This window comes from Somniosus microcephalus, chromosome 4, assembly GCF_052327205.1.
Source record: "Somniosus microcephalus isolate GS21.2 chromosome 4, FLI_Smic_1.0, whole genome shotgun sequence".
Classification (NCBI taxonomy): domain Eukaryota; kingdom Metazoa; phylum Chordata; class Chondrichthyes; order Squaliformes; family Somniosidae; genus Somniosus; species Somniosus microcephalus.
Genome location: NC_140990.1, coordinates 314,765,166 through 314,790,152, shown reverse-complemented (window position 1 = coordinate 314,790,152; position 24,987 = coordinate 314,765,166). Strand labels below are relative to the sequence as shown.

The 24,987-nt window shown below is 47.3% G+C and overlaps 1 protein-coding gene across 1 annotated transcript in view; it reads right to left on the bottom strand.

Annotated features, from left to right (window-relative positions):
- Nucleotides 1-24,066, bottom strand: part of LOC147120620 (anion exchange protein 3-like) — a 199,509-nt gene extending 175,443 nt beyond the window's left edge. Inside the window, exon 1 of the mRNA XM_085984239.1 lies at nucleotides 23,989-24,066. Coding sequence (XP_085840365.1) covers nucleotides 23,989-24,066 — 78 coding nt within the window. The remainder of the gene's footprint in view (nucleotides 1-23,988) is intronic.
- Between the last annotated feature and the right edge of the window lie 921 nt (nucleotides 24,067-24,987).

The following is a 24,987-nucleotide window of genomic DNA, read 5'->3' as shown; positions in this document are numbered from 1 at the left end:
CGGTGGATGTACAGTACTTAAATTTCCAGAAGGCATTTGATAAGGTGCCACATCAAAGGTTATTGCGGAAAATAAAAGCTAATGGTGTAGGGGTTAACATATTGACATGGATAGATGATTGGCTACCTAACAGGTAAGAGAGAGTAGGCATAAATGGGTCATTTTCTGGGTCATTTTCTGATTGGCAAGATGTAACGAGTGGTGTGCCACAGGGATCAGTGCTGGGGCCTCAACTTTTTACAATTTATATAAAAACATAGAAACATAGAAGATAGGAGCAGGAGTAGGCAATTCGGCCCCTCAAGCCTGCTCCGCCATTCAATGCGATCATGGCTGATCATCCAAATTCAGTACCCTGTCCCTGCCTTCTCTGCATATCCCTTGATCCCTTTAGCCTTAAGAAATATATCTAACTCCTTCTTGAATATATTTAATGAATTGGCCTCAACTGCCTTGTGTGGTAGAGAATTCCACAGGTTCACCACTCTCTGGGTGAAGAAATTCCTCCTCATCTCAGTCCTAAATGGCTTACCCCTTATCCTTAGACTGTGACCCCTGGTTCTGGACTCCCCGGCCATCGGGAACATCCTTCCTGCATCCAGTCTATCTAGTCCTGTTAGTATTTTATAAGTTTCAATGAGATCCCCTCTCATTCTTCTAAACTCCAGCAAGTATAAGCCCAATCGACCCAATCTCTCCTCATACATCATTCCTGCCATCCCAGGTATCAGCCTGGTGAATCTTCGCTGAACTCCCTCCATGGCAAGAAAATCCTTCCTCAGATAAGGTGACCAAAACTGCACACAATACTCCAGGTGTGGTCGCACCAAGGCCCTGTACAACTGCATCAAGACATCCTTGTTCCTGTACTCGAACCCTCTCGCTACGAAGGCCAACATACCATTTGCTTTCTTAACCGCCTGCTGCACCTGCATGCTTACCTTCAGCGACTGGTACACAAGGACACCCAGGTCTCGTTGCACTTCCCCTTCTCCCAATCTATTGCCATTCAGATAATAATCTGCCTTCTTGTTTTTGACACCAAAGTGGATAACCTCACATTTATCCACATTATACTGCATCTGCCTTACTTCTGCCCAATCACCCAACCTGTCCAAATCATACTGGAGTTTCTCGGCATCCTCCTCACAGCACACACGCCCACCCAGCTTTGTGTCATCTGCAAACTTGGAGATATTACATCCAATTCCCTCGTCTAGATCATTAATATATATTGTGAATAGCTGGGGTCCCAGGACCGATCCCTGCGGTACCCCACTAGTCACTGCCCGCCACTCGGAAAAAGACCCGTTTATTCCAACTCTTTGCTTTCTGTCTGCCGACCAGTTCTCTATCCAAGTCAATACCTTGCCCCCAATCCCATGTGCCTTAACTTTACACGCTAATCTCTTATGCGGGACCTTATCGAAAGCCTTCTGAAAGTCCAAATACACCACATTCACTGGTTCTCCCTTATCAATTTTACCAGTTACATCCTCAAAAAATTCCAGTAGATTAGTCAAGCGCGATTTGCCTTTTGTAAATCCATGTTGACTTTGTCTGATCCTGTCACTGTTTTCCAACTGCTCTGCTATTACATCTTTTATAATGGACTCTAGCATTTTCCCCACTACCGATGTCAGGCTTACCGGTCTATAATTCCCCGTTTTCTCTCTACCACCTTTTTTGAATAGTGGGGTAACATTAGCTACCCTCCAATCCATGGGTACAGTTCCAGAGTCTATCGAATTTTGGAAGATGACCAGCAATGCATCTACTATTTCCAGGGTCACTTCCTTAAGTACCCTAGGATGTAGATTATCAGGCCATGGGGATTTATCGGCCTTCAATCTCGTCAATTTCCCTAACACCATTTCCCTACAAATACTGATTTCTTTCAGTTCCTCCCTCTCATTAAACCCTATGTTCCCCGACATCTCTGGAAGGTTATTTGTGTCCTCCTTTGTGAAGACAGAACCAAAGTATGTATTTAATTGGTCTGCCATTTCTTTATTCCCCATTATAAATTCCCCTGATTCTGACTGCAAGGGACCTACGCTTGACTTCACCAATCTTTTTCTCTTCACATATCTATAAAAGCTTTTACAGTCAGTTTTTATGTTCCCTGCAAGCTTACTCTCATACTCTATTTTCCCCCTCTTAATTAATCCCTTTGTCCTCTTTGCTGAATCCTCTGGTTTACTGCTTTTTCTGGCCAATTTATATGTCCTCTCCTTGGATCTTATGCTATCCCTAATTTCCCTTGTTAGCCACGGTTGAGTCACCTTTTTTGTTTTATTTTTATGCCAAACTGGGATGAACAGATTCTGTAGTTCATTCATGCGATCTTTCAATGACTTGGATGAAAGGACCGAAGGTATGATTGCTAAATTTGCTGATGACACAAAGATAGGTAGGAAAGTAAATTGTGAAGGGGACATAAGGAGGCTACAAAGGGATATAGATAGGTTAAGTGAGTGGGCAAATATCTGGCAAATGGAGTATAATGTGGGAAAATGTGAAGTTGTCCATTTTGGCAGGAAGAATAAAAAAGCATATTATCTAAATGGTGAGAGATTGCAGAGCTCTGAGATGCAGAGAGATCTGGGTGTCCTAGTGCATGAATCGCAAAAGGTTACAGTAGTATGCAGGTACAGCAAGTAATCAGGAAAGCTAATAGAATGTTACTGGCCCAGAAATTCGGGTCAGGGGCTTCCCGCGGGTGCAAGCCCCCGACCTACACTTATCTAGCGCGCCGGCAGTTGAGCTCTGGGCCTGCGTAGAATTCTTCTCCCGGGCCTGGCCCAGCTGCCGGCGCGCTGTGCTTGCGTGTCCCAGGGGCGTAGTTAGTGCGATGCGTCCCCTGGGATCACGTGAGCCATGGGCGGCCAATCGGAGGAGGGAAAAGCCCATTCATAAGATTGACAGAAAGACCTGTCAAAACGTATGAATGCTGAGGGCCCAAAACAGTAGTTAACCTTAAAATAAAAAAAAATTTAAATCACACTTTTTAAATAAACTATAAATTACATTAAATAACTATTTTAAACAATAATTTAAATTTTTGAAAAAAATAATTTTATAAAAAAATGGGGCTAAAAATAAACTTACCTTGCTTTAAAGTATTTAAAAATAACAAACCCGTGGAAAAAATGTTTTAATTTTAATTAATTGACCACTTACCTTTTAAAATGCAGTCCTTATGCCTGGTTTTTACATTTCTAAAATCTAAAGACTTACCCTCACGGAAAAACCTGTAAAAAAAACGTTAGTTCAAAGCGCACGCGCAGACTCCCGCGCGCACGCGTTTGACCTCTGAACCCCTTCGTTCAGAGGATCGGAAGTGCCGGTTTCCCGCGCATGCGTAGTGCATGCAAGGAACCGGCACTTCCATCGGGTCCACGCGTAAATACCCCGTGCGTACTCATGCGTTGGGACCCGAATTTCTGGGCCATTTTATTGCGAGGGGAATTGAATACAAAAGTAGGGAGGTTATGCTTCAGTTATACAGGGCATTGGTGAGACCACATCTGGAGTACTGTGTACAGTATTGGTCTCCTTATTTAAGGAAGGATGTAAATGTGTTGGAAGCAGTTCAGAGATGGTTTACTAGACTAATACCTGGAATGGGTGGCTTGTCTTATGAGGAAAGGTTGGACAGGTTAGGCTTGTAATCGCTGGACTTTAGAAGAGTAAGAGGTGACTTGATTGAAACATATAAGATCCTGAGTGGTCTTGACAGGGTGGATGAGGAGAGGATGTTTCCTCTTTTGGGAGAATCTAGAACTAGGGGTCACTGTTTAAAAATAAGGGGTCGCCCATTTAAGACAGAGATGAGGAGAAATTTTTTCTCACAGAGGGTCGTGAGTCTTTGGAACTCTCTTCCTCAGAGGGCGGTGGAAGCAGAGTCTTTGAATATTTTTAAGGCAGAGGTAGATAGATTCTTGGTAAGCAAGGGGGTGAAAAGTTATCGGGGGTAGGCGGGAATGTGGAGTAATCAGATCAGCCATGATCTTATTGAATGGCGGAGCAGGCTCGAAGGGCCGAGTGGCCTACTCCTGATCCTAATTCGGATGTTCGTATGTAAACTTGATTGAATTTTTTGAGGAGGTAACAAGGAGGGTAGATGAGGGTGGTGCATTTGATGTAGTGTATATGGACTTTAGCAAGGCTTTTGATAAGGTTCCACATGGCAGACTGGTCACGAAGTTAAAACCCCATGGGATCCAGGGCAAAGTGTCAAGTTGGATTCAAAACTGGCTCGGAGACAGGAAGCAGAGGGTAATGGTCGATGGGTGTTTTTGTGACTGGAAGGCTGTTTCCAGTGGGGTTCCGCAGGGCTCAGTACTAGGTCCCTTGCTTTTTGTGGTATATATCAATGATCTAGACTTGAATATAGAGGGTATGATTAAGAAGTTTGCAGATGATACTAAAATCGGCTGTGTGGTTGATACTGAAGAAGGAAGCTGTAGACTGCAGGAAGATATCAATAAATTGGTCAGGTGGGCAGAACAGTGACAAATGGAATTCAATCCGGAGAAGTGTGAGGTAATGCATTTGGGGAGGGCTAACAAGGAAAGGGAATACACATTAAATGGTAGGACACTGAGTAGTGTAGAGGAACAAAGGGACCTTGGAGTGCATGCCCACAGATCCCTGAAGGTAGCAGGCCAAGTAGATAAGGTGGTTAAGAAGGCATACGGAATGCTTGCCTTTATTAGCCGTGGCATAGAATATAAGAGCAGGGAGGTTATGCTTCAACTGTATAAAACACTAGTTAGGCCTCAGCTAGAGTACTGCATGCAGTTCTGGTCACCACATTACAGGAAAGATGTGATTGCACTAGAGAGGGTACAGAGGAGATTTACAAGGATGTTGCTGGGAGTAGAGAATCTTAGCTGTGAGGAAAGACTGGATAGGCTGGGTCTGATTTCTTTGGAACAGAGGAGGCTGAGGGGAGACCTTATTGAGGTGTATAAAATTATGAGGGGCATAGATAAAGTAGATAGAAAGGACCTATTTCCCTTAGCAGAGGGGCCAAAAACCAGGGGGCACAGATTTAAAGTAATTGGGGGAAGGTTTAGAGGGGATTTGAGGGGAAATTTCTTCACCCAGAGGGTTGTGGGGTCTGGAACTCACTGCCTGAAAGGGTGGTAGAGGCAGGAACCCTAACCACATTTAAAAAGTACTTGGATGTGCACTTGGGATGTTCTAACCTGCAGGGCTACGGACCAAGAGCTGGGAAGTGGGATTAGGCTGGATAGCTCTTTGTTGGCTGGCGCGGACACGATGGGCCGAAATGGCCTCCTTCCGTGCTGTAACTTTCTATGATTCTATGATCCTATAATTCTACTTGACCTCGTCCTCACCAATCTACCTGTCGCAGATGCATCTCTCCATGACAGTATTGGTAGCAGTGACCACCGCACAGTCATTGTGGAGACGAAGTCCCATCTTCACACTGAGGACACCCTCCATCGTGTTGTGTGGCACTACCACCGTGCTAAATGGGATAGATTCAGAACAAATCTAGCAGCTCAAAACTGGGCATCCATGAGATGCTGTGGGCCATCAGCAGCAGCAGAATTGTATTCCACCACAATCTGTAACCTCATGGCCCGGCATATCCCTCATTCTACCATTACCATTAAGCCAGGGGACCAACCCTGGTTCAATAAGGAGTGTAGAAGAGCATGCCAGGAGCAGCACCAGGTGTACCTAAAAATGAGGTGCCAGCCTGGGGAACCTGCAACACAGGACTACATGCATGCTAAATAACGGAAGCTGCATGCTATAGACAGGGCCAAGCGATCCCACAATCAACGGATCAGATCAAAGCTCTGCAATTCTGCCACATCCAGTCGTGAATGGTGGTGGACCATTAAACAACTAACGGGAGGAGGAGGCTCCATGAACATCCCCATCCTCAATGATGGTGGAGCCCAACACGTGAGTGCAAAAGACAGGGCTGAAGCGTTTGCAACCATCTTCAGCCAGAAGTGCCGAGTGGATGATCCATCTCGGCCTACCCCCACCATAAGAACATAAGAATTAGGAGCAGGAGTGGGCCATTCGGCCCTTCGAGCCTGCTCCGCCATTCAGTAAGATCATGGCTGATCATTGACCTCAACTCCACTTTCCTGCCCGATCTCCATATCACTTAATTCCCATAGAGTCCAAAAATCTATCTATCTCCCCCTTGAATACACTCAAAGACTCAGCATTCACCGTCCTCTGGGGCAGAGAATTCTAAAGATTCACAACCCTCTGGGTCTTAAATGGCCGACCCCTTATCCTGAGACTGTGCCCTCTGGTTCTAGACACTCCAGCCAGGGGAAACAACCTCTCAGCATCTACCCTGTCAATCCCCCTTCAGAATCTTGTATGTTTCAATGAGATCACCTCTCATTCTTCTAAACTCCAGAGAGTATCGGCCCATTCTACACAATCTCTCATCATAGGACAGCCCTCTCATCCCAGGAATCAATCTAGTGAACCTTCGTTGCACCGCCTCCACGGCAAGTATATCCTTCCTTAGATAAGGAGACCAAAACTGTGCACAGTACTCCAGATGTGGTCTCACCAAGGCCCTGTACAATTGTAGCAAGACTTCCTTACTCTTATACACCAACCCCCTTGCAATAAAGGCCAACATGCCATGTTCCTTCCTTATTGCTTGCTGTACCTGCATGCTAGCTTTCTGTGTTTCTTGCACGAGGACACCCAAATCTCTCTGAACACCAACATTTGAAAGTTTCTCACCATTTAAAAAATATTCTGTTTTTCTATTCTTCCTACCAAAGTGAATAACCTCACATTTCCCTACATTATACTCAATCTGCCACCTTACTGCCCACTCACTCAGTCTATCGATATCCCTTCGCAGACTCTTTGGGCAGGATTTTCATTGGGCCGCGGAGTCGGGATTGGAGGCGTGTGGGGGGTTAAAATCCCCAAATCAGGGGTCTCGACCCCTTCCCGCACCCAAACCCGCCTCCATGCCAGTTTCAAAGGAGGCGGGTACCGGCCCCGCACTGGGATCCGCCTCCCCGAGGTGGGAAGGGATTAGTACCAATTAACTGCCTGTTAACAGGTAGTTAACAGGCAGTTTTTAGCCTAATCCCTATTTTTGATGTTGAAGTGTGGGATTCCCGACGGCTCCAAACCACGCCAAGTTAGAGGAGGCGGGCCGTCGGGTTGAAGGACTTGGAGGGGTCGAGATGTCGGTGTTCAGGTGAGTGATGTGTGCATGAGTGCAAAGGTAAGTGTATTTGGTGTGTCTAAAGCGATTAAATAAGTTTTACATACCTTTTCTTACCTTTTCAGCCTTCCTTCCTTTAGGTTCCGGGAGTCCCTCATCTCACCGGCACAGAAAGCAGAATGGCCACGAGCTGTCAAAGTGACAGCCTGCAGCTTTCTGTGCAGGAGTGATTTCTAACTGAGCCTGTGGAGAAGGACTCAGGTTAGAAGTAAGACTGTCAGTGTTGACAGCTTCAAACAGCTGTGAAACACTGATATTTCACCTGTCAAAAGCTCTTGACAGATGAAATTTCAGTCTGTGATGTCACCTGTTGCGGGGTGGCCCTTAATTGGCCTGCTGAGCCCGCTGGCTGCATCTCGATGGAGGCGGGACTACAACGCTGAAAGTTGTAGTCCCGCCTCCTACCTGACTCCTGAATGAAAATCCAGCCCTTTGTGCCCTCCTCACAGCTTACTGTCCCAACTAGCTTTGTATCATCAGCAAACTTGGATACTTTACACTCGGTCCCTTCATCTAGGTCATTAATATAGATTGTAAATAGCTGAGGCCCCAACACTGATCCTTGCGGCACCCCACTAGTTACAGCCTGCCAACCTGAAAATGACCCGTTTATCCCTACTCTCTGTTTTCTGTCCGTTAACCAATCCTATATCCATGCTACTATATTACCCTCAACCCCATGAGCCCTAATCTTATGTAATAACCTTTTATGTGGCACCTTATCGATTGCCTTTTGGAAATCCAAATATACTACATCCACTGGTTCCCCTTTATCTACCCTGCTAGTTACATCCTCAAAAAACTCTAATAAATTTGTCAAACATGATTTCCCTTTCATAAAACCATGTTGACTCTGCCTAATCATGTTATGATTTTCTAAGTGCCCTGTTACCACTTCATTAACAATGGATTCCAGCATTTTCCCGACGACTGATGTCAGGCTAACTGGCCTGTGGTTCCCGGTTTTTTCTCTCTCTCCTTTCTTGAATAGCAGTGTTACATTTGCAACCTTCCAATCCGCTGGAACCATTCCAGAATCTGGGGAATTTTGGAAAGTCAAAACCAATGCATCCACTATCTCTTCAGCCACCTCTTTTAGAACTCTAGGATGTAGGCCGTCAGGTCCAGGGGATTTGTCAGCTTTTAGTCCCATTAGTTTCTCTAGTACTTTTTCTCTACTTATATTAATTACGTTAAGTTCCTCTCCTTCATTAGACCCTGGGTTCCCCACCATTTTTGGTATGCTTTTTGTGTCTTCTACTGTGAAGACAGATATAAAATATGTGTTTAACATTTCTACCATTTCCTTAGTCCCCATAATAATTTCTCCTGTCTCAGCCTCTAAGGGACCAATGTTTACTTTTGCTACTCTTTTCCTTTTTACATACTTGTAGAAACTCTTACAATCTTCGTTTATATTTCTTACTAGTATTCTCTCATATTCTATTTTTTCCCATTTTATCAATTTTTTGGTCAACCTTTGCTGGTTTCTGAAACTATCCCAATCCTCAGGCTTACTATTATTCTTTGCAACATTATAAGCTTCTTCTTTCAATCTAATGCTATCCTTAACTTCTTTAGTTAGCCACGGTTGGATCACTTTTCCCATGGAGTTTTTGTTTCTCAATGGAATGTATTTTTGTTGAGAATTATGAAATATTTCTTTAAATGCTAGCCACTACTTAACTAAGAAGGAGGCAGATAGATTTTAAGAAGTAGATAGATTTCTAGATACAAAAGCCATCAAGGGATATGGGGAGAGCGGGAATATGGTATTGAGATAGAGGATCAGCCATGATCATATTGAATGGCGGCGCAGGCTTGAAGGGCCAAATGGCCTGCTCCTGCTCCTATTTTTCTATGTTTCTACCACCATACCTTTTAATCTATTTTTCCAATCTACCTTAGCCAACTTGCCCCTCATACCTAAGTAATTGGCTTTATTTAAGTTTAAGACTCTAGTTTCGGACTTCAGCAAGTCACTCTCAAAATTAATGCGAAATTCTATCATATTATGATCACTCTGCCCCAGAGGATCCTTTACTATGAGATTGCTAATTAACCCTATCTCATTATACAATACAAGATCTAAAATAGCCTGTTCCCTGGTTGGTTCCATGACATATTGTTCTAGAAAACTGTCCCGAATGCATTCCATGAACTCGTCCTCCAGATTACCTTTGCCTATTTGATTTGTCCAGTCTATATGAACATTAAAGTCCCCCAAGTTTATTGCATTACCTTTGTTGCAAGCTCCTACTATTTTTTGATTACTATTCTGTCCAATGGTATAGCTACTGTTAGGGGGCCTATATACTGCTCCTACCAGTGTTTTCTGCCCCTTGTTATTCCTTATCTCCACCCATACTGATTCTACTTCCTGATCTTCCGAGCCGAGATCCTTTCTCGCTACTGTCTTTATGTCATCCTTTATTATCAGGGCTACTCCCCCTCCTTTTCCATTCTGCCTGTCTTTTTGAAACGTCAAGTACCCTGGAACATTTAGTTCCCAACCTTGGCCACCTTGCAACCATGTCTCAGTAATAGCTATTAGATCAAACCCATTTATCTCTATTTGTGCCACTAGTTCATCTATCTTGTTACTAATGCTTTGTGCATTCAGATAAAGAGTCTTAATTTAAATTTTTTACCATTATTCCCTGCTTTGACCTTATTCTCTGCTGCACTGCTACCATTAAACTTTCTGTTCCTTCCTGTCACACCCTGCTTATTTTTACCCAAATCACTACACTGCTCTATTGCCTTGACCTTTCTCTTTAGATTTCTAAATTTCCCCTCACCTGACCCCTCTCCCCCCTGCTTTTTTTTAGTTTAAAGCCCTATCTACAGCCCTAGCTATTCGATTTGCCAGGACGCTGGTCCCAGCCCGGTTTAAGTGGAGCCCGTCCCGACAGAACAGCTCCCTCTTTCCTCAGTACTGGTGCCAGTGCCCCATCAATTGAAACCTCTTTTTCCCACACCACTCTTTGAGCCACGCATTTAACTCAATGATCTGCTTGACCCAATGCCAATTTGCGCGTGGCTCAGGTAGTAACCCAGAGATTATTACCCTTGTGGTTCTGCTTATTAATTTAGACCCTAGCTCCTCAAACTCCCTCAGCAGAACCTCATTCTTAGTTCTACCTATGTCGTTGGTTCCTACATGGACCACGACAACTGGATCCTCCCCCTCCCACTCCAAGTTCTTCTCCAGCTGCTATCCTTAACCCTGGCAGGCAACACAGCCTTCGGGACTCTCTTTCGCGGCTGCAGAGAACAGTATCTAACCCCCTGACTATACTGTCCCCTACTACTACCACATTCCTTCCTACTCCCCCCACTTGCATGGCCCCCTGTAACACAGTGGTACCACCATCACAGAAGCCAGTCTTCAGCCAATTCGATTCACTCCACGAGATATCAGGAAAGGGCTGAGCGCACTGGACACAGCAAAGGCTGTGGGTCCCGACAACATCCCGGCAATCGTGCTGAAGACTTGTGCTCCAGAACTAGCCGTGCCTCTAGCCAAGCTGTTCCAGTACAGCTACAACACTGGCATCTATCCGATAATGTGGAAAACTGCCAAGGAATGTCCTGTCCACAAAAAGCAGGACAAATCCAATCCGGCCAATTACCGCCCCATCAGTCTACTCTCAATCATCAGCAAAGTGATGGAAGGTGTTGTCGACAGTGCTATCAAGTGGCACTTACTCAACAATTACCTGCTCACTGATGCCCAGTTTGGGTTCCGCCAAGACCACTTGGCTCCCGACCTCATTACAGCCTTGGTCCAAACATGGACAAAGGAGCTGAATTCCAGAGGTGAGGTGAGAGTAACTGCCCTTGACATCAAGGCAGCATTTGACCGAGTGTGGCATCATGGAGCCCTAGTAAAACTGAAGTCAATGGGAATCGAGGGGAAACTCTCCACTGGCTGGAGTGATACCTATCACAAAGGAAGATGGTTGTGGTGGTTGGAGGTCAATCATCACAGCCCCAGGACATCACTGCAGGAGTTCCTCAGGGCAGTGTCCTAGGCCCAACCATCTTCAGCTGCTTCATCAATGACCTGACTTCCATCATAAGGTCAGAAATGAGGATGTTCGCTGATGACTGCACAGTATTCAGCACGATTCACAACTCCTCAGATAATGAAGCAGTCCATGCCCGCATGCATCAAGACCTAGACGATGTTTAGGCTTGGGCTGATAAGTGGCAGGTAACATTCGCGCCACAGGTGTGCCAGGCAATGACTATCTCCAACAAGCGAGAGTCTAACCACCGCCCCTTGACATTCAACGGCATTACCATCACCGAATCCCCCACCATCAACATCCTGGGGGTCACCATTGACCAGAAACTTACTGGACCAGCCACATAAATACTGTGGCAACAAGAGCAGGTCAGAGGCTAGGTATTCTGCGGTGAGTGTCTCACCTCCTGACTCCCCAAAGCCTTTCCACCATCTACAAGGCACAAGTCAGGAGTGCGATGGAATACTCTCCACTTGCCTGGATGAGTGCAGCTGCAACAACACTCAAGAAGCTCGACACCATCCAGGACAAAGCAGCCCGTTTGATTGGCACCCCATCCACCACCTTAAACATTCACTCCCTCCACCACCGGCGGACCGTGGCTGCAGTGTGTACCATCTACAAGATGCACTGCAGCGACTCACCAAGGCTTCTTCGGCAGCACCTCCCAAACCCGCGACCTCTACCACCTAGAAGGACAAGGGCAGCAGGCGCATGGGAACACCACCACCTCCAAGTTCCCCTCCAAGTAACACACCATCCCGACTTAGAAGTATATCGCCGATCCTTCATCGTCGCTGGGTCAAAATCCTGGAACTCCCTCCCTAACAGCACTGTGGGAGCACCTTCACCACACGGACTACAGCGGTTCAAGAAGGCGGCTCACTACCACCTTTTCAAGGGCAATTAGGGATGGACAATAAATGCTGGCCTTGCCAGCGACGCCCACATCCCATAAACGAATTTTAAAAATGAGCAGAGGTGCTAATAAGGAAAAAATAATTAAAATCAAAGGGGAAATTGAACTGCCTAAGTGGCTCAGTGGAATAATGCATGCCTGATGTTAAAAGATCATTGTTAAAAAAAAGAATTGCATTTATATAGCGCCTTTCATGACCTCAGGATGTCCCAAAGCGCTTTACAACAATGAAGTTCTTTTTGAAGTGTAGTCATTGTTGTAACGTAAGAAACGCAGCAATCAATCTGCACACAGCAAGCTCCCACAAACAACAATGACATAATGACCAGATCATCTGTATTTTTTAGTGATGTGTGTTGAAGGATAAATATTGGCCCCGGGATACTGGGGAGAACTCCCCCTGCTCTTCTTCAAAATAGTGGCCGTGGGATCCTTTATGTCCACCTGAGAGGGCAGACAGGGCTTCATGTCTCATCTGAAAGTCGACACTGCCGACAGTGCAGCACTCCCTCAGTACTGCACTGGGAGCATCGGCCTAGATTATGAGAGAAAGCGGGAGTGACATTATTGTGAGGGGGGCGATCGATCAACTCGCGGCTTGGGACCGCAAGGTCACTTGGAGAGACGGAGCTCAAAGAACATAAGAACATAGGAATTAGGAGCAGGAGTCGGCCATTCGGCCCCTCGAGCCTGCTCCACCATTCAATAAGATCATGGCTGATCATCGACCTCAACTCCACTTTCCCGCCCAATCTCCATATCCATTGATTCCCCTAGAGACCAAAAATCCATCTGTCTCAGCCTTGAATATACTCAACGATTCAGCACCCACAGTCCTCTGGGGCAGAGAATTCCAAAGATTCACAACAGTCAGTGAAGGAATTTCTCCTCATCTCAGTCTTAAATGGCCGACCCCTTATCCTGAGACAATGCCCCCTAGTTCTGGACTCTCCAGCCAGGCGAAACAACCTCTCAGCATCTACCCTGTCAATCCCTCTCACGATCTTATCTGTTTCAATGAGATAGCTCGAGGAACTTCTCTATGCCACATAGGATCGATTCCCTCCAACTGTCAGCTTGACATTTCCATCCGTTTCATCCCTTCTCTACCTAGGAGACCCCTTCGCCATCGCACTCTCAGAAGGTGGATTTCATATTCAAATGTGTTGTTGAAGATATAAACTGAGCGTGGGGGGCATATCATGGCCTTTAACCTGCCTCAATCAGCACACGACAATCAGTGACTATACAGTCAGAGAAAGTCCAAATCAATGCTTAAGTGAAGGCACGGTGGTACTAACTGATTCCTCAACAGTGCGGCCCTGTCACTGTGTGACTGACCCCTCGATAGTGCGGCCCTGTCACTGTGTGACTGACTGACCCCTCGATAGTGCGGCCCTGTCAATGTGTGACTGAACCCTCGATAGTGCGGCCCTGTCACTGTGTGACTGGCTGACCCCTCGATAGTGTGGCCCTGTCACTGTGTGACTGACTGACCCCTCGATAGTGCGGCCCTGTCACTGTGTGACTGACTGACCCCTCGATAGTGCGGCCCTGTCACTGTGTGACTGACCCCTCGATAGTGCGGCCCTGTCACTGTGTGACTGACTGACCCCTCGATAGTGCGGCCCTGTCAATGTGTGACTGAACCCTCGATAGTGCGGCCCTGGCACTGTGTGACTGACTGACCCCTCGATAGTGTGGCCCTGTCACTGTGTGACTGACTGACCCCTCGATAGTGCGGCCCTGTCACTGTGTGACTGACCCCTCGATAGTGCGGCCCTGTCACTGTGTGACTGATTGACCCCTCGATAGTGCAGCCCTGTCAATGTGTGACTGAACCCTCGATAGTGCGGCCCTGGCACTGTGTGACTGACTGACCCCTCGATAGTATGGCCCTGTCACTGTGTGACTGACCCCTCGATAGTGCGGCCCTGTCACTGTGTGACTGACTGACCCCTCGATAGTGCGGCCCTGTCACTGTGTGACTGACTGACCCCTCGATAGTGTGGCCCTGTCACTGTGTGACTGACTGACCCCTCGATAGTGCAGCCCTGTCAATGTGTGATTGACCCCTCGATAGTGCGGCTCCGTCACTGTGTGACTGACCCCTCAACAGTGCGGCCCTGTCACTGTGTGATTGACTGACCCCTCGATAGTGCGGCCCTGTCACTGTGTGACTGACTGACACCTCGATAGTGCGGCCCTGTCACTGTGTGACTGATCCCTCGATAGTGCGGCCCTGTCACTGTGTGACTGACCCCTCGATAGTGCGGCCCTGTCACTGTGTGACTGACCCCTCGATAGTGCGGCCCTGTCACCGTGTGACTGACCCCTCGATAGTGTGGCCCTGTCACAGTGTGACTGACTGACCCCTCGATAGTGCTGCCCTGTCACTGTGGGACTGACTGACCCCTCCCAGGGCAGGTACAGCACGGGTTAGATACAGAGTAAAGCTTCCTCTACACTGTCCCATCAAACACTCCCAGGGCAGGTACAGCACGGGTTAGATACAGAGTAAAGCTCCCTCTACACTGTCCCATCAAACACTCCCAGGGCAGGTGCAGCACGGGTTAGATACAGAGTAAAGCTCCCTCTACACTGTCCCACCAAACACTCCTGTAATGTACGTACCTTTAAGGGGAGATCTACTTTTTACAGCTCCTGTATACTGTAGTACCGGCAGTGACCATACCTGTATATAAACCCTGAGTAGTGATCTGTACAGTTAGTTCTAGAGTAACCCTCATTCAGTAAATACCTGTTGAATCGTTCTCTGCAGTCTTTTGTCTGATTATTGAAGGACACAACATTAAGATACACGGATCTAACAGTGGCGACGAGCAGATTCGAACCTACCTGCAACTCTGCATCACCTCCCAGGGATTCACTCCTGGGGAACAGTGGAAGAAGGTCGAGTCCAGAAGCACGGGCGTCGACCACGGGCAACTGCCCAGTCATCCAGCGGAGATTTGAGCATCACAGGGGAGGCTTTCGAGAGTCAGGCGCGGCATTCCAGTCACGGTGGTCCAGCGAAACGGGCTGGCAACAGGTACTGCGCAGACCCTTCCCGGACAGCGACGGCTAGAGCCGACCGAGTGGCACAGAAAAAGGCCGAGCAGCGTCGACGGGGGAGAGAGAGAGGACAGAGCGCACAGGGCACAGCCGGTGTTCAGGACCGAGCGGCGTCAACGGGGGAGAGAGGCGAGAGAGAGCAGAGCGCAGCCGGTGTTCAAGGGCCGAGCAGCGTCAACGGGGGAGAGAGGCGCGCAGGAAAACGCGCAGAGCGCAGCCGGTGTTCAAGGGCCGAGCAGCGTCAACAGGGGAGAGAGGCGCGCAGGAAAACGCGAGGCGCTGCCATTGCCACGAGGACCGCCGAGAGCGGCGTTGGCAGCAGCACAGGAGACGCCATTTTAAGCCACAGCGGGAAAGAAAGGAAAGGGCGGGAGACGCCATTTTAAGCCGCAGCGGGGAAGAAAGGAAAGCGCGGGAGACGCCATTTTAAGACAGTCTAACCACACCCAAAAATGCCGAAGAGTGGCAGTATCACAGCGTTCGACAATGAAGTCGAAGATTGGACGACATATGTCGAACGCATAGAAATATACTGCAAGGCGAATGAATTGCCAGATGACAAGAAAGCGCTGGTATTGTTGAATTCAATGGGTTCAAAAATGTACGGCTTACTACGAAACCTAGTAACCCCAGAGAAGCCAGTAGAAAAGGATTTTGAAAACATAGTGTCAATCCTACAGGACCACTTAAACCCCACACCGCTGCTGATAGAAGAAAGATTTAAGTTTCACAAAAGGAACCAGCATAAAGATGAAAGTAATGCTGAGTATTTAACGGAACTGCACAAGCTATCGAAGCACTGCCAGTTTGGAACGGGACTAGCAGATACTTTAAGGGACAAGTTTCTGTGTGGGCTTCAAAGTGAAGGAACCCAGAAACGGCTTCTATCAGAAAAGGATCTTACGCTGGACAAGGCTTTCAGCATTGCAGTATCACACGAAGCAGCAGCACGGGGCGCTGCAGAGATACAACGGAGACCGCAAGAATATGGCACAAATGAAATGTCATACGGAGCAATGAAGTGCTATCGCTGCGGCAGAACAACACACGACCATAATGATTGCTGGTTCAAGGACAAAGTGTGCAGACAGTGTGGAAAAGTAGGACACATAGCAAGAGTCTGCAGGTCGGGAAAGAAAACCAGCAGCAAGAAATCTCCACAGGAGAAGTACAAGAAGGTACATAAGGTGATGGACAGTAGTTCAGACGAACAGAAGAGTGATACAGACTCCGGAAGCAAGGAGCTGGGTTGTCTGAAACTACATAATGTGATCAAAACGGAGGATCACCAAACTATCTGGGTCATGCTCAAGATAGCAGGAGTCCAAGTGAAAATGGAATTGGACACAGGATCAGCCCTAACAGTCATAAACCGAAGGGACTGCAAGCAGCTATTCTCACATATACCCTTGAGAGATACAAAGATTGTCTTGAAGACGTACACGGGGCAAAAAGTCTACCCCAAAGGAAAAATAAGGGTGAACGTTATATATAACGGCAAGGAAACACCAAAAATGGACCTATATGTATTGCCAGATGGAGGACCACCACTACTAGGACGTGAATGGATCCGGAAGATACAACTAGATTGGCATTCCACACAGGCACTGACTGTGGCTGACAAAAAGGATGATGATGTCACACCTGGGCGACTGTCAAAGATCCTAACTGATGCAAAAGAAGTGTTCCAGCAAGGACTCGGAACACTAAAAGGCATGACAGCGATGATTAAAATTGAAGAAAATGCAAGCCCAAAATTTTTTAAGGCCACACCGGTACCTTATGCGATCCGCCCAGCTGTCGAAGCAGAGCTGGAGAGTCTGGAATGTTCAGGTGTACTGTCCAAGGTAGACTGGAGCGAGTGGGCTACACCCATCGTCCCTGTGATGAAAAAGTCATTGAGCAGCACGCCTGGGGAACCAAGGAAGGTTCGCATCTGTGGGGACTTTAAGGTAACAGTGAACCCGGTCCTTCACACCGTACAATATCCACTTCCGCAGATTGAAGATATTTTCGCCTCGCTATCTGGAGGGAAACGCTTCACTAAGATTGATCTGGCCCAGGCGTATCTGCAAATGGAGGTAGAAGAAGCATCAAAAAAATACCTCACAATCAACACCCATAAAGGTCTCTACTGTTGTGTATGTAACCTGTTCCACCTTAAGAGAGCTTAAGCCTGTTCCACCTTAAGAGATGTACTACTTTCTCAGGCTGCTGTAGATGTAATACCGGGGGTGAACACACCGGTATATAAGCACTGTGCAGTAATCTTGTATTCAGTATAGTCCCTACCTCCAACCAGTAAAGACCTGTTTTTATTGTTACTCATTAGTCTGTGTCTTAATTAACTAAATAATTCACAGACTTAACACTGGCGACGAGTCAGGTTCTTACCCTGCGGCAGTTATTCCACAGCGGTTGAAGAGAGGTTTCAAACCTCACCACTCACCACCCCACTGGAAGCGACAGGCATTAGGACCCTGAAGCCCCCATCAGCTTGTGAACCGGGGTAGAAGACAGGACTGGGGAAGAGAGAGGTACAGGGCGATAGCGATCGGCAGATTAGGGCCGGGCCGCTTTGAAAGAGTAAAAAATTATTGTAAGGCCAATAAAATTCGTGACCAAGATAAAGCTCTAACATTATTAAATTTAATGGGTGCGAAGACATACGGGCAATTGAAACACCTGTTATCACCAGATGAACCGGCGGATAAGACGTTCGATGAGATTGTTACTGTCCTGAAAGATCATCTAAACCCCACGCCGCTGATGCTAGCGGAACGATTTAAATTTTACGACAGAAGGCAGCTACAGCATGAAAGCAATGCTGAATATTTGCTGGAATTGCGTAAATTAGCGAAATATTGCCAGTTTGGAACGGGACTGACAGATGCACTACGAGACAAATTTGTGTGTGGTTTATTTAAACAGGATACACAAAAGCGACTGCTCGAGGAGAATGAGCTGACGCTTGAGAAGGCGGTCACTATGGCAGCAGCACACGAAGCCGCAGCGAGAGGCACGGCAGTAATGCAGCTACGGTCACCGGAGCTCAGTGCACACAAATTGGGTGTGAGTTCTGTTAAATGTTGTCGTTGTGGAAAGACAACGCATGATCAGAACCAGTGTTGGTTTAAAAACCAAGAATGCAGAACATGTGGTAAGCTTGGACATATAGCTAGAGTATGCAGGTCAGGGAAGAAGACCAGCAACAAGAAGTCACCGCAAGGGAAATACGCAAAGGTACACAAGGTGGCCGAACAGGAGTCCGATTCAGATGCTAGCAGTAATGAACTGGCTGGCTTAAGCAGTATTGAACTGGCTAGCTTAAGGGTACTCAACGTTGGTAAGGGTGCAGACCTCCAGACAATTTGGGTTACTCTTCAGATAGAAGGAGTCCAAGTAAAAATGGAATTGGACACTGGATCGGCATTGTCGGTCATGAATAAGAAAGATTACAGAAGGTTATTCCAACATATTCCCCTACAGGATACGGAGATTATATTGACAACCTACACGGGGCAGAGAGTGTACCCCATCGGGACAATAAAGGTTGCAGTGGCCAACAAGGGCGAAGGAAGTCAAATAATGGACTTATATGTGCTACCGGAGGGAGGTCCACCACTACTAGGCCGGGAGTGGTTTAGAAACATAAATATGGACTGGCATTCGCTAAAAGCCATAAAGAGTGAGAACTCGGTGCAGATAATCAGCCCAGACTCTAGAACTGATGATGGTAAGACCAACCCATGTGCAAAAGACAAAGTTTCAGCACAGAATTCCACTGAGCAACAACAACATAGTTTAACAGAGAATTCTGAGTCTGTCAAGTCTACTGATATGCACATTCTTGAGGGACACTGGGCTCGAACTCAACTCCATTTCAAACTACAACAGCAGTTAGAACAAATGATTCGCCGTTTTGAGCAAGAGATGAATGAAATAAAAAAGTTCTTTGTTACAGAGTGGGAGAATCTGGAAAGGCAACAGAAGCAACTGATGGAGAAAATGGAGCAGGAGCACACCAACCATCTGCGCGAGGAGGCCGAACGAATCAAAGCTGATTCAGGTTCTGAAGGTGCGTGCCATAATCTGGTGTCAGAAGAGTTAACGGTCAGCCAACTCCTTCATATGCTGAGGGACAAGACTCTGAAATGGGAAAAACTTGAACACGAGCTGCGATCTTCAAAGGAAAAGGGTTCGGAGCTCTCAAAAGTCATTGAGATGGCTGATGTGACGACACAGACTGAAACGACTGCAACAGAGCAGCCATTGGATGCCAAAAGTACGCTGACTCACGTCAATGTAGAACAACAGACCGCTGAAACAGCTGCTCCGGTAGAGGGATTGCATAGTCCGATCAATCAATCTCCAAAGGAAGTTGAAGTATTAAAATCACAAATGAGGTCACTAGTAAACGACTTGCTGAAAGCCCAGAAAAAGCTGGATGCAGAGGTACACATGAAGAAGTCTCTTCAGGAAAGATGTCTGGATTTGGAACAAGAGCTGGCTAATGTCCAGCTGGGTATGGAGGAAATAGACGACCCTCTCACTGGTCTAGCTCAGGACGACACCGAATATTACTATGACCTGGTGGACGACACCGAATATTACGATGTCCTGTCCTGCCCAGCTTGTAACTTCGACTCCCAAAGTGCAGAAATCATGGAGGAGCACCAAAAGTCTACGGAACATCGGGAGAAGCTGGCTCTACGACGGAAACAGGAGGAAGAGAAGGAGGAACTGCGCATGCAGCTGGCAGCTGTGGCAGCTGATAATGGAGCCCAGAGAGTCTCCAAGAAGCAGAAAAGGAAAAGGAAAAACAGAAGATGACCCATCTGAACCATTATCACCTCTACCAGATCACACACGTGGTCCCTCCGAACGGAGCCAAATCAGTTCGGAAGTTCAAGCTGTTAAATCCATGAAAGGACTATTGAATGAGTAACGTGAACCGACTACACCACAGAGATTGAATCTGTGAACTGTTTTCCGCAGAGACTGAATCTGTGATATGTTACGTTAAACATGAAGTTATATATGTATATATGTTATTACGTTATGTTAAATGGGGGGATGACTATAAAGCTAAGAAGGGAGGAGTGTTGTGTATGTAACCTGTTCCACCTTAAGAGAGCTTAAGCCTGTTCCACCTTAAGAGATGTACTACTTTCTCAGGCTGCTGTAGACGTAATACCGGGGGTGAACACACCGGTATATAAGCACTGTGCAGTAATCTTGTATTCAGTATAGTCCCTACCTCCAACCAGTAAAGACCTGTTTTTATTGTTACTCATTAGTCTGTGTCTTAATTAACTAAATAATTCACAGACTTAACATCTACCAATACAACCGGCTGGTATTCAGGGTAGCATCAGCTCCGGCTATTTGGCAGAGGGCAATGGAAGAAGTCCTGCAAGGGATCCCAGGGACCCAGTGTTATTTGGACGACATCCTGATCACGGGCGAAAATGACAGTGATCACCTTGCCAACCTGGAGCAGGTGCTCACTAGATTGCAGGAATATGGGCTCCGAGCTAACCGCCCCAAATGCGAGTTTTTTGGAAAACAGATCTCGTATTGTGGCCACGTTATCGATAAAGAGGGGTTACATAAGTCCCCAGAGAAGATTGAGGCAGTAGTCAAGGCTCCAGCACCGGAAAATGTGTCACAACTGAGGTCGTTCCTCAGGCTGGTAAACTACTACCATAAGTTCTTGCCAAATTTGTCTACAATACTACACCCACTGAACACCCTACTGCAAACTGAGGTGCCATGGAAGCGGAGTGACGAATGTAGACGAGCTTTCCAGAAGAGCAAAACACTAATCACATTGAAAGAGGTATTGGCCTATTACAACCCGGCATTACCAATTCGGTTGGCATGTGATGCGTCACCCTACGGCATTGGAGCGGTGCTGTCGCACAAATTCTCAGACGGCTCAGAGAGGCCAATAGCCTTTGCGTCACGATCACTAACCTCAGCTGAGCGTAACTACGCCCAGATTGACAGGGAGGCCCTCAGCCTAGTGTGGGGAGTGAAAAAGTTCAATCACTATCTGCACGGGCAGAAGTTCACCTTGCTGACTGACCACCAACCACTTGTCTCCATCTTTAATCCAAAGAAGGGCGTTCTGGTGATGACTGCGCAACGGCTACAAAGATGGTCGCTTTTTCTAGTGGCGCACCAATATGAAATCGAGTAAAAGGGCACGAAACAGCATGGAAACGCTGATGGGCTATCACGCCTGCCACTGCCTACTGCGGAGGAAGCACCAGCAGTGGATCCTGTCGAAATATTTCATTCGACTATAATTGAATGCTTGCCAGTAACTAACGCTGGTATAGAGAAGGAGACCCGAAATGACCCGACACTGTCTCGGGTATATGATTTGACGGTGAAGGGATGGCCAGCACATGGCGACTCACTGTTGCCAACATTCTCATCCAGAAGAGAACAGCTGTCAGTATGCCAGGGGACCTTGATGTGTGGATCCCGAGTGGTAATTCCACCCAAGTTAAGGGAGAGAGTGCTCAATGAGCTTCACGAAGGTCATCTGGGAGGGGTGAAAATGAAAAGCCTTGCTAGGGCTTATGTGTGGTGGCCAGGAATCGATAAACAAATCGAGGACCTGACCAAGAGCTGCTCAGGATGCCAGAAAGTCCAAAATGCACCACCACAGGCCCCTCTACACCCATGGGAGTGGCCCTCATCTCCATGGCAACGGGTGCATATTGATTTCGCTGGTCCATTCATTGACTCAATGTTTTTAATAGCCGTGGATGCGCAATCGAAATGGCCTGAGGTGATCAAAATGTCCTCCACCACCACGGAGAAAACTATTGCAGTCCTACGGACCATTTTTGCCAGGAACGGCTTGCCAGAGCAGATTTGCTCTGATAACGGACCACAGTTTGTGTCCGAAAAGTTTCAAAGATTTATGAAAAGGAATGGGGTAAGGCATTACACATCCGCCCCGTATCATCCAGCCACAAATGGATTGGCTGAGAGGTTCGTACAAACCTTTAAGAAGGCAATAAAGGCTATGTACAATGACAACATTCCGCTGCAGCACAAGGTGGACAATTTCCTGTTCGCCTACCAGAATGCGACACATGCAGTCACCAACCAGGCCCCAGCCATGATGTTCTTTAACCGAAGGTTAAGATCTCGCCTGGATTTGCTCAGACCAAACGTACGAAGAGATGTTGAGAGTAAGCAATTCCAGCACATCCATGAGAAGCCAACAAGGAGCTTCAATGTAGGGCAACCAGTCATGGCCCGCGACTACCGAACAGAAAAATGGCAGCCAGGAACGATATGCACATGGCAGGGCCCACTAATGTACACAGTGGACGTTGGGGAGAGCATCGTGAGATGCCATGCTGACCAGACCCTAGAGTCACAGGAACAAGTCAACCCCATGCCTCGGCCATACGTACCTGGTGATGAACCCGACGTACACGTAGCATCTACCCCAGAAACAGTAGCATCAGAAGCTGATGAACCAACCGATGACAGGGGGCCAGAATCGCCTCCGCACCAAGAGCAAGACACTCGGGAAAGGCGCTATCCAGAAAGGATCAGGAAGCCTCCCCAAAGACTGAATTTATAAATAGACTATTTTCAGCTAATGTTGCATGTTAAAAGTGTTAATTGTAATTAGTTTGATATTTAATTGTTAAATGAGTGTTATGGTACTGTTAATCTAAAAGGGGAGGAATTGTAATGTATGTACCTTTCAGGGGAGAACTACTTTTTACAGCTCCTGTATACTGTAGTACCGGCAGTGACCACACCTGTATATAAACCCTGAGTAGTGATCTGTACACTTAGTTCTAGAGTAACCCTCATTCAGTAAATACCTGTTGAATCGTTCTCTGCAGCCTTTTGTCTCATTATTGAAGGACACAACATTAAGATACACGGGTCTAACAACTCCCAGGGCGGGTACAGCATGGGTTAGATACAGAGTAAAGCTCCCTCTACACTGTCCCACCAAACATTCCCAGGGCAGGTACAGCACGGGATAGATACAGAGTAAAGCTCTCTCTACACTCTCCCATCAAACACTCCCAGGGCAGGTACAGCACGGGTTAGATACAGAGTAAAGCTCCCTCTACACTGTCCCGTCAAACACTCCCAGGGCAGGTACAGCACGGGTTAGATACAGAGTAAAGCTCTCTCTGCACTGTCCCATCAAACACTCCCAGGGCAGGTACAGCACGGGTTAGATACAGAGTAAAGCTCCCTCTACACTGTCCCGTCAAACACTCCCAGGGCAGGTACAGCACGGGTTAGATACAGAGTAAAGCTCTCTCTACACTGTCCCATCAAACACTCCCAGGGCAGGTACAGCACGGGTTAGATACAGAGTAAAGCTCTCTCTACACTGTCCCATTAAACACTCCCAGGGCAGGTACAGCATGGGTTAGATACAGAGTAAAGCTCCCTCTACACTGTCCCATCAAACACTCCCAGGGCAGGTACAGCACGGGTTAGATACAGAGTAAAGCTCTCTCTGCACTGTCCCATCAAACACTCCCAGGGCAGGTACAGCACGGGTTAGATACAGAGTAAAGCTCCCTCTACACTGTCCCATCAAACATTCCCAGGGCAGGTACAGCACGGGTTAGATACAGAGTAAAGCTCCCTCTGCACTGTCCCATCAAACACTCGCTGTACTGTCACCTCCTTACCTGAGCCACCCAGCCATTACTCACCAGATGTAAACACGTGGGAACATCTGCCGGTTCCCTGCTCCCACCGGTTGCCATTGTTCACTGTGACGGCACAGGGAGCTCAGTGCGCTGCCCAATCAGCCCTTCTCCTTCACTGTCGTCTTCACCACAAACCTTAATGGTGGCATAACCTGCGCGGAGAGAGAGAGAGAGAGCACTGAGACATGGACATACGAGGAGAGAGAGCGAGAAAAAGAGAGAGACAGAGAGAGAGACAGAGCGAGAGAGAGACAGAGAGAGAGAGAGACAGAAATAGAGACAGAGAGAGAGACAGAGAGAGAGGAGAGAGACAGAGAGAGAGGAGAGAGGCAGAGAGCGACAGACAGAGAGAGAGAGAGAGAGTGCGAGAGAGGGGGAGAGAGAGACAGAGAGAGAGAGAGAGAGACAGAGAGACAGAGAGAGAGAGAGAGAGTGAGTGAGAGACAATGAGAGCGACAGAGAGAGACAGAGAGAGAGAGCGAGCACTGAGACGTCGATATATGAGGAGAGAGAGAGAGAGCGATAGAGAGAGAGACAGAGAGAGAGAGAGAGAGAGACAGAGAGAGACAGAGAGAGAAAGACAGAGAGAGAAAGACAGAGAGCGAAAGGGAGAGCGAGTAAGGGAGAGACAGAGATAGAGAGAGAGACAGAGAGAGCAACATAAGATGTACCTTGTCATCATGCCAATAAAGCGATTTGAATTGAAATTGAATTGAGAGAGAGAGAGAGGGAGAGAGTGACAGGGAGAGTGACAGAGACAGTGAGAGAGAGAGACAGAGAGAGACAGAGAGAGAGTGAGAGACAAAGAGAGAGAGAGACAGAGAGAGAGACAAAGAAAGACAGAGAGAGGGCACTGGAGACAGAGTGAGAGAGAGAGAGAATCTGAATGAAAGTGACAGAGAGAGAGTATGAGACAGAGAGAGAGACAGAGACACAGAGAGAGAGGGAGACAGAGAGAGAGACAGAGACAGAGTGAGA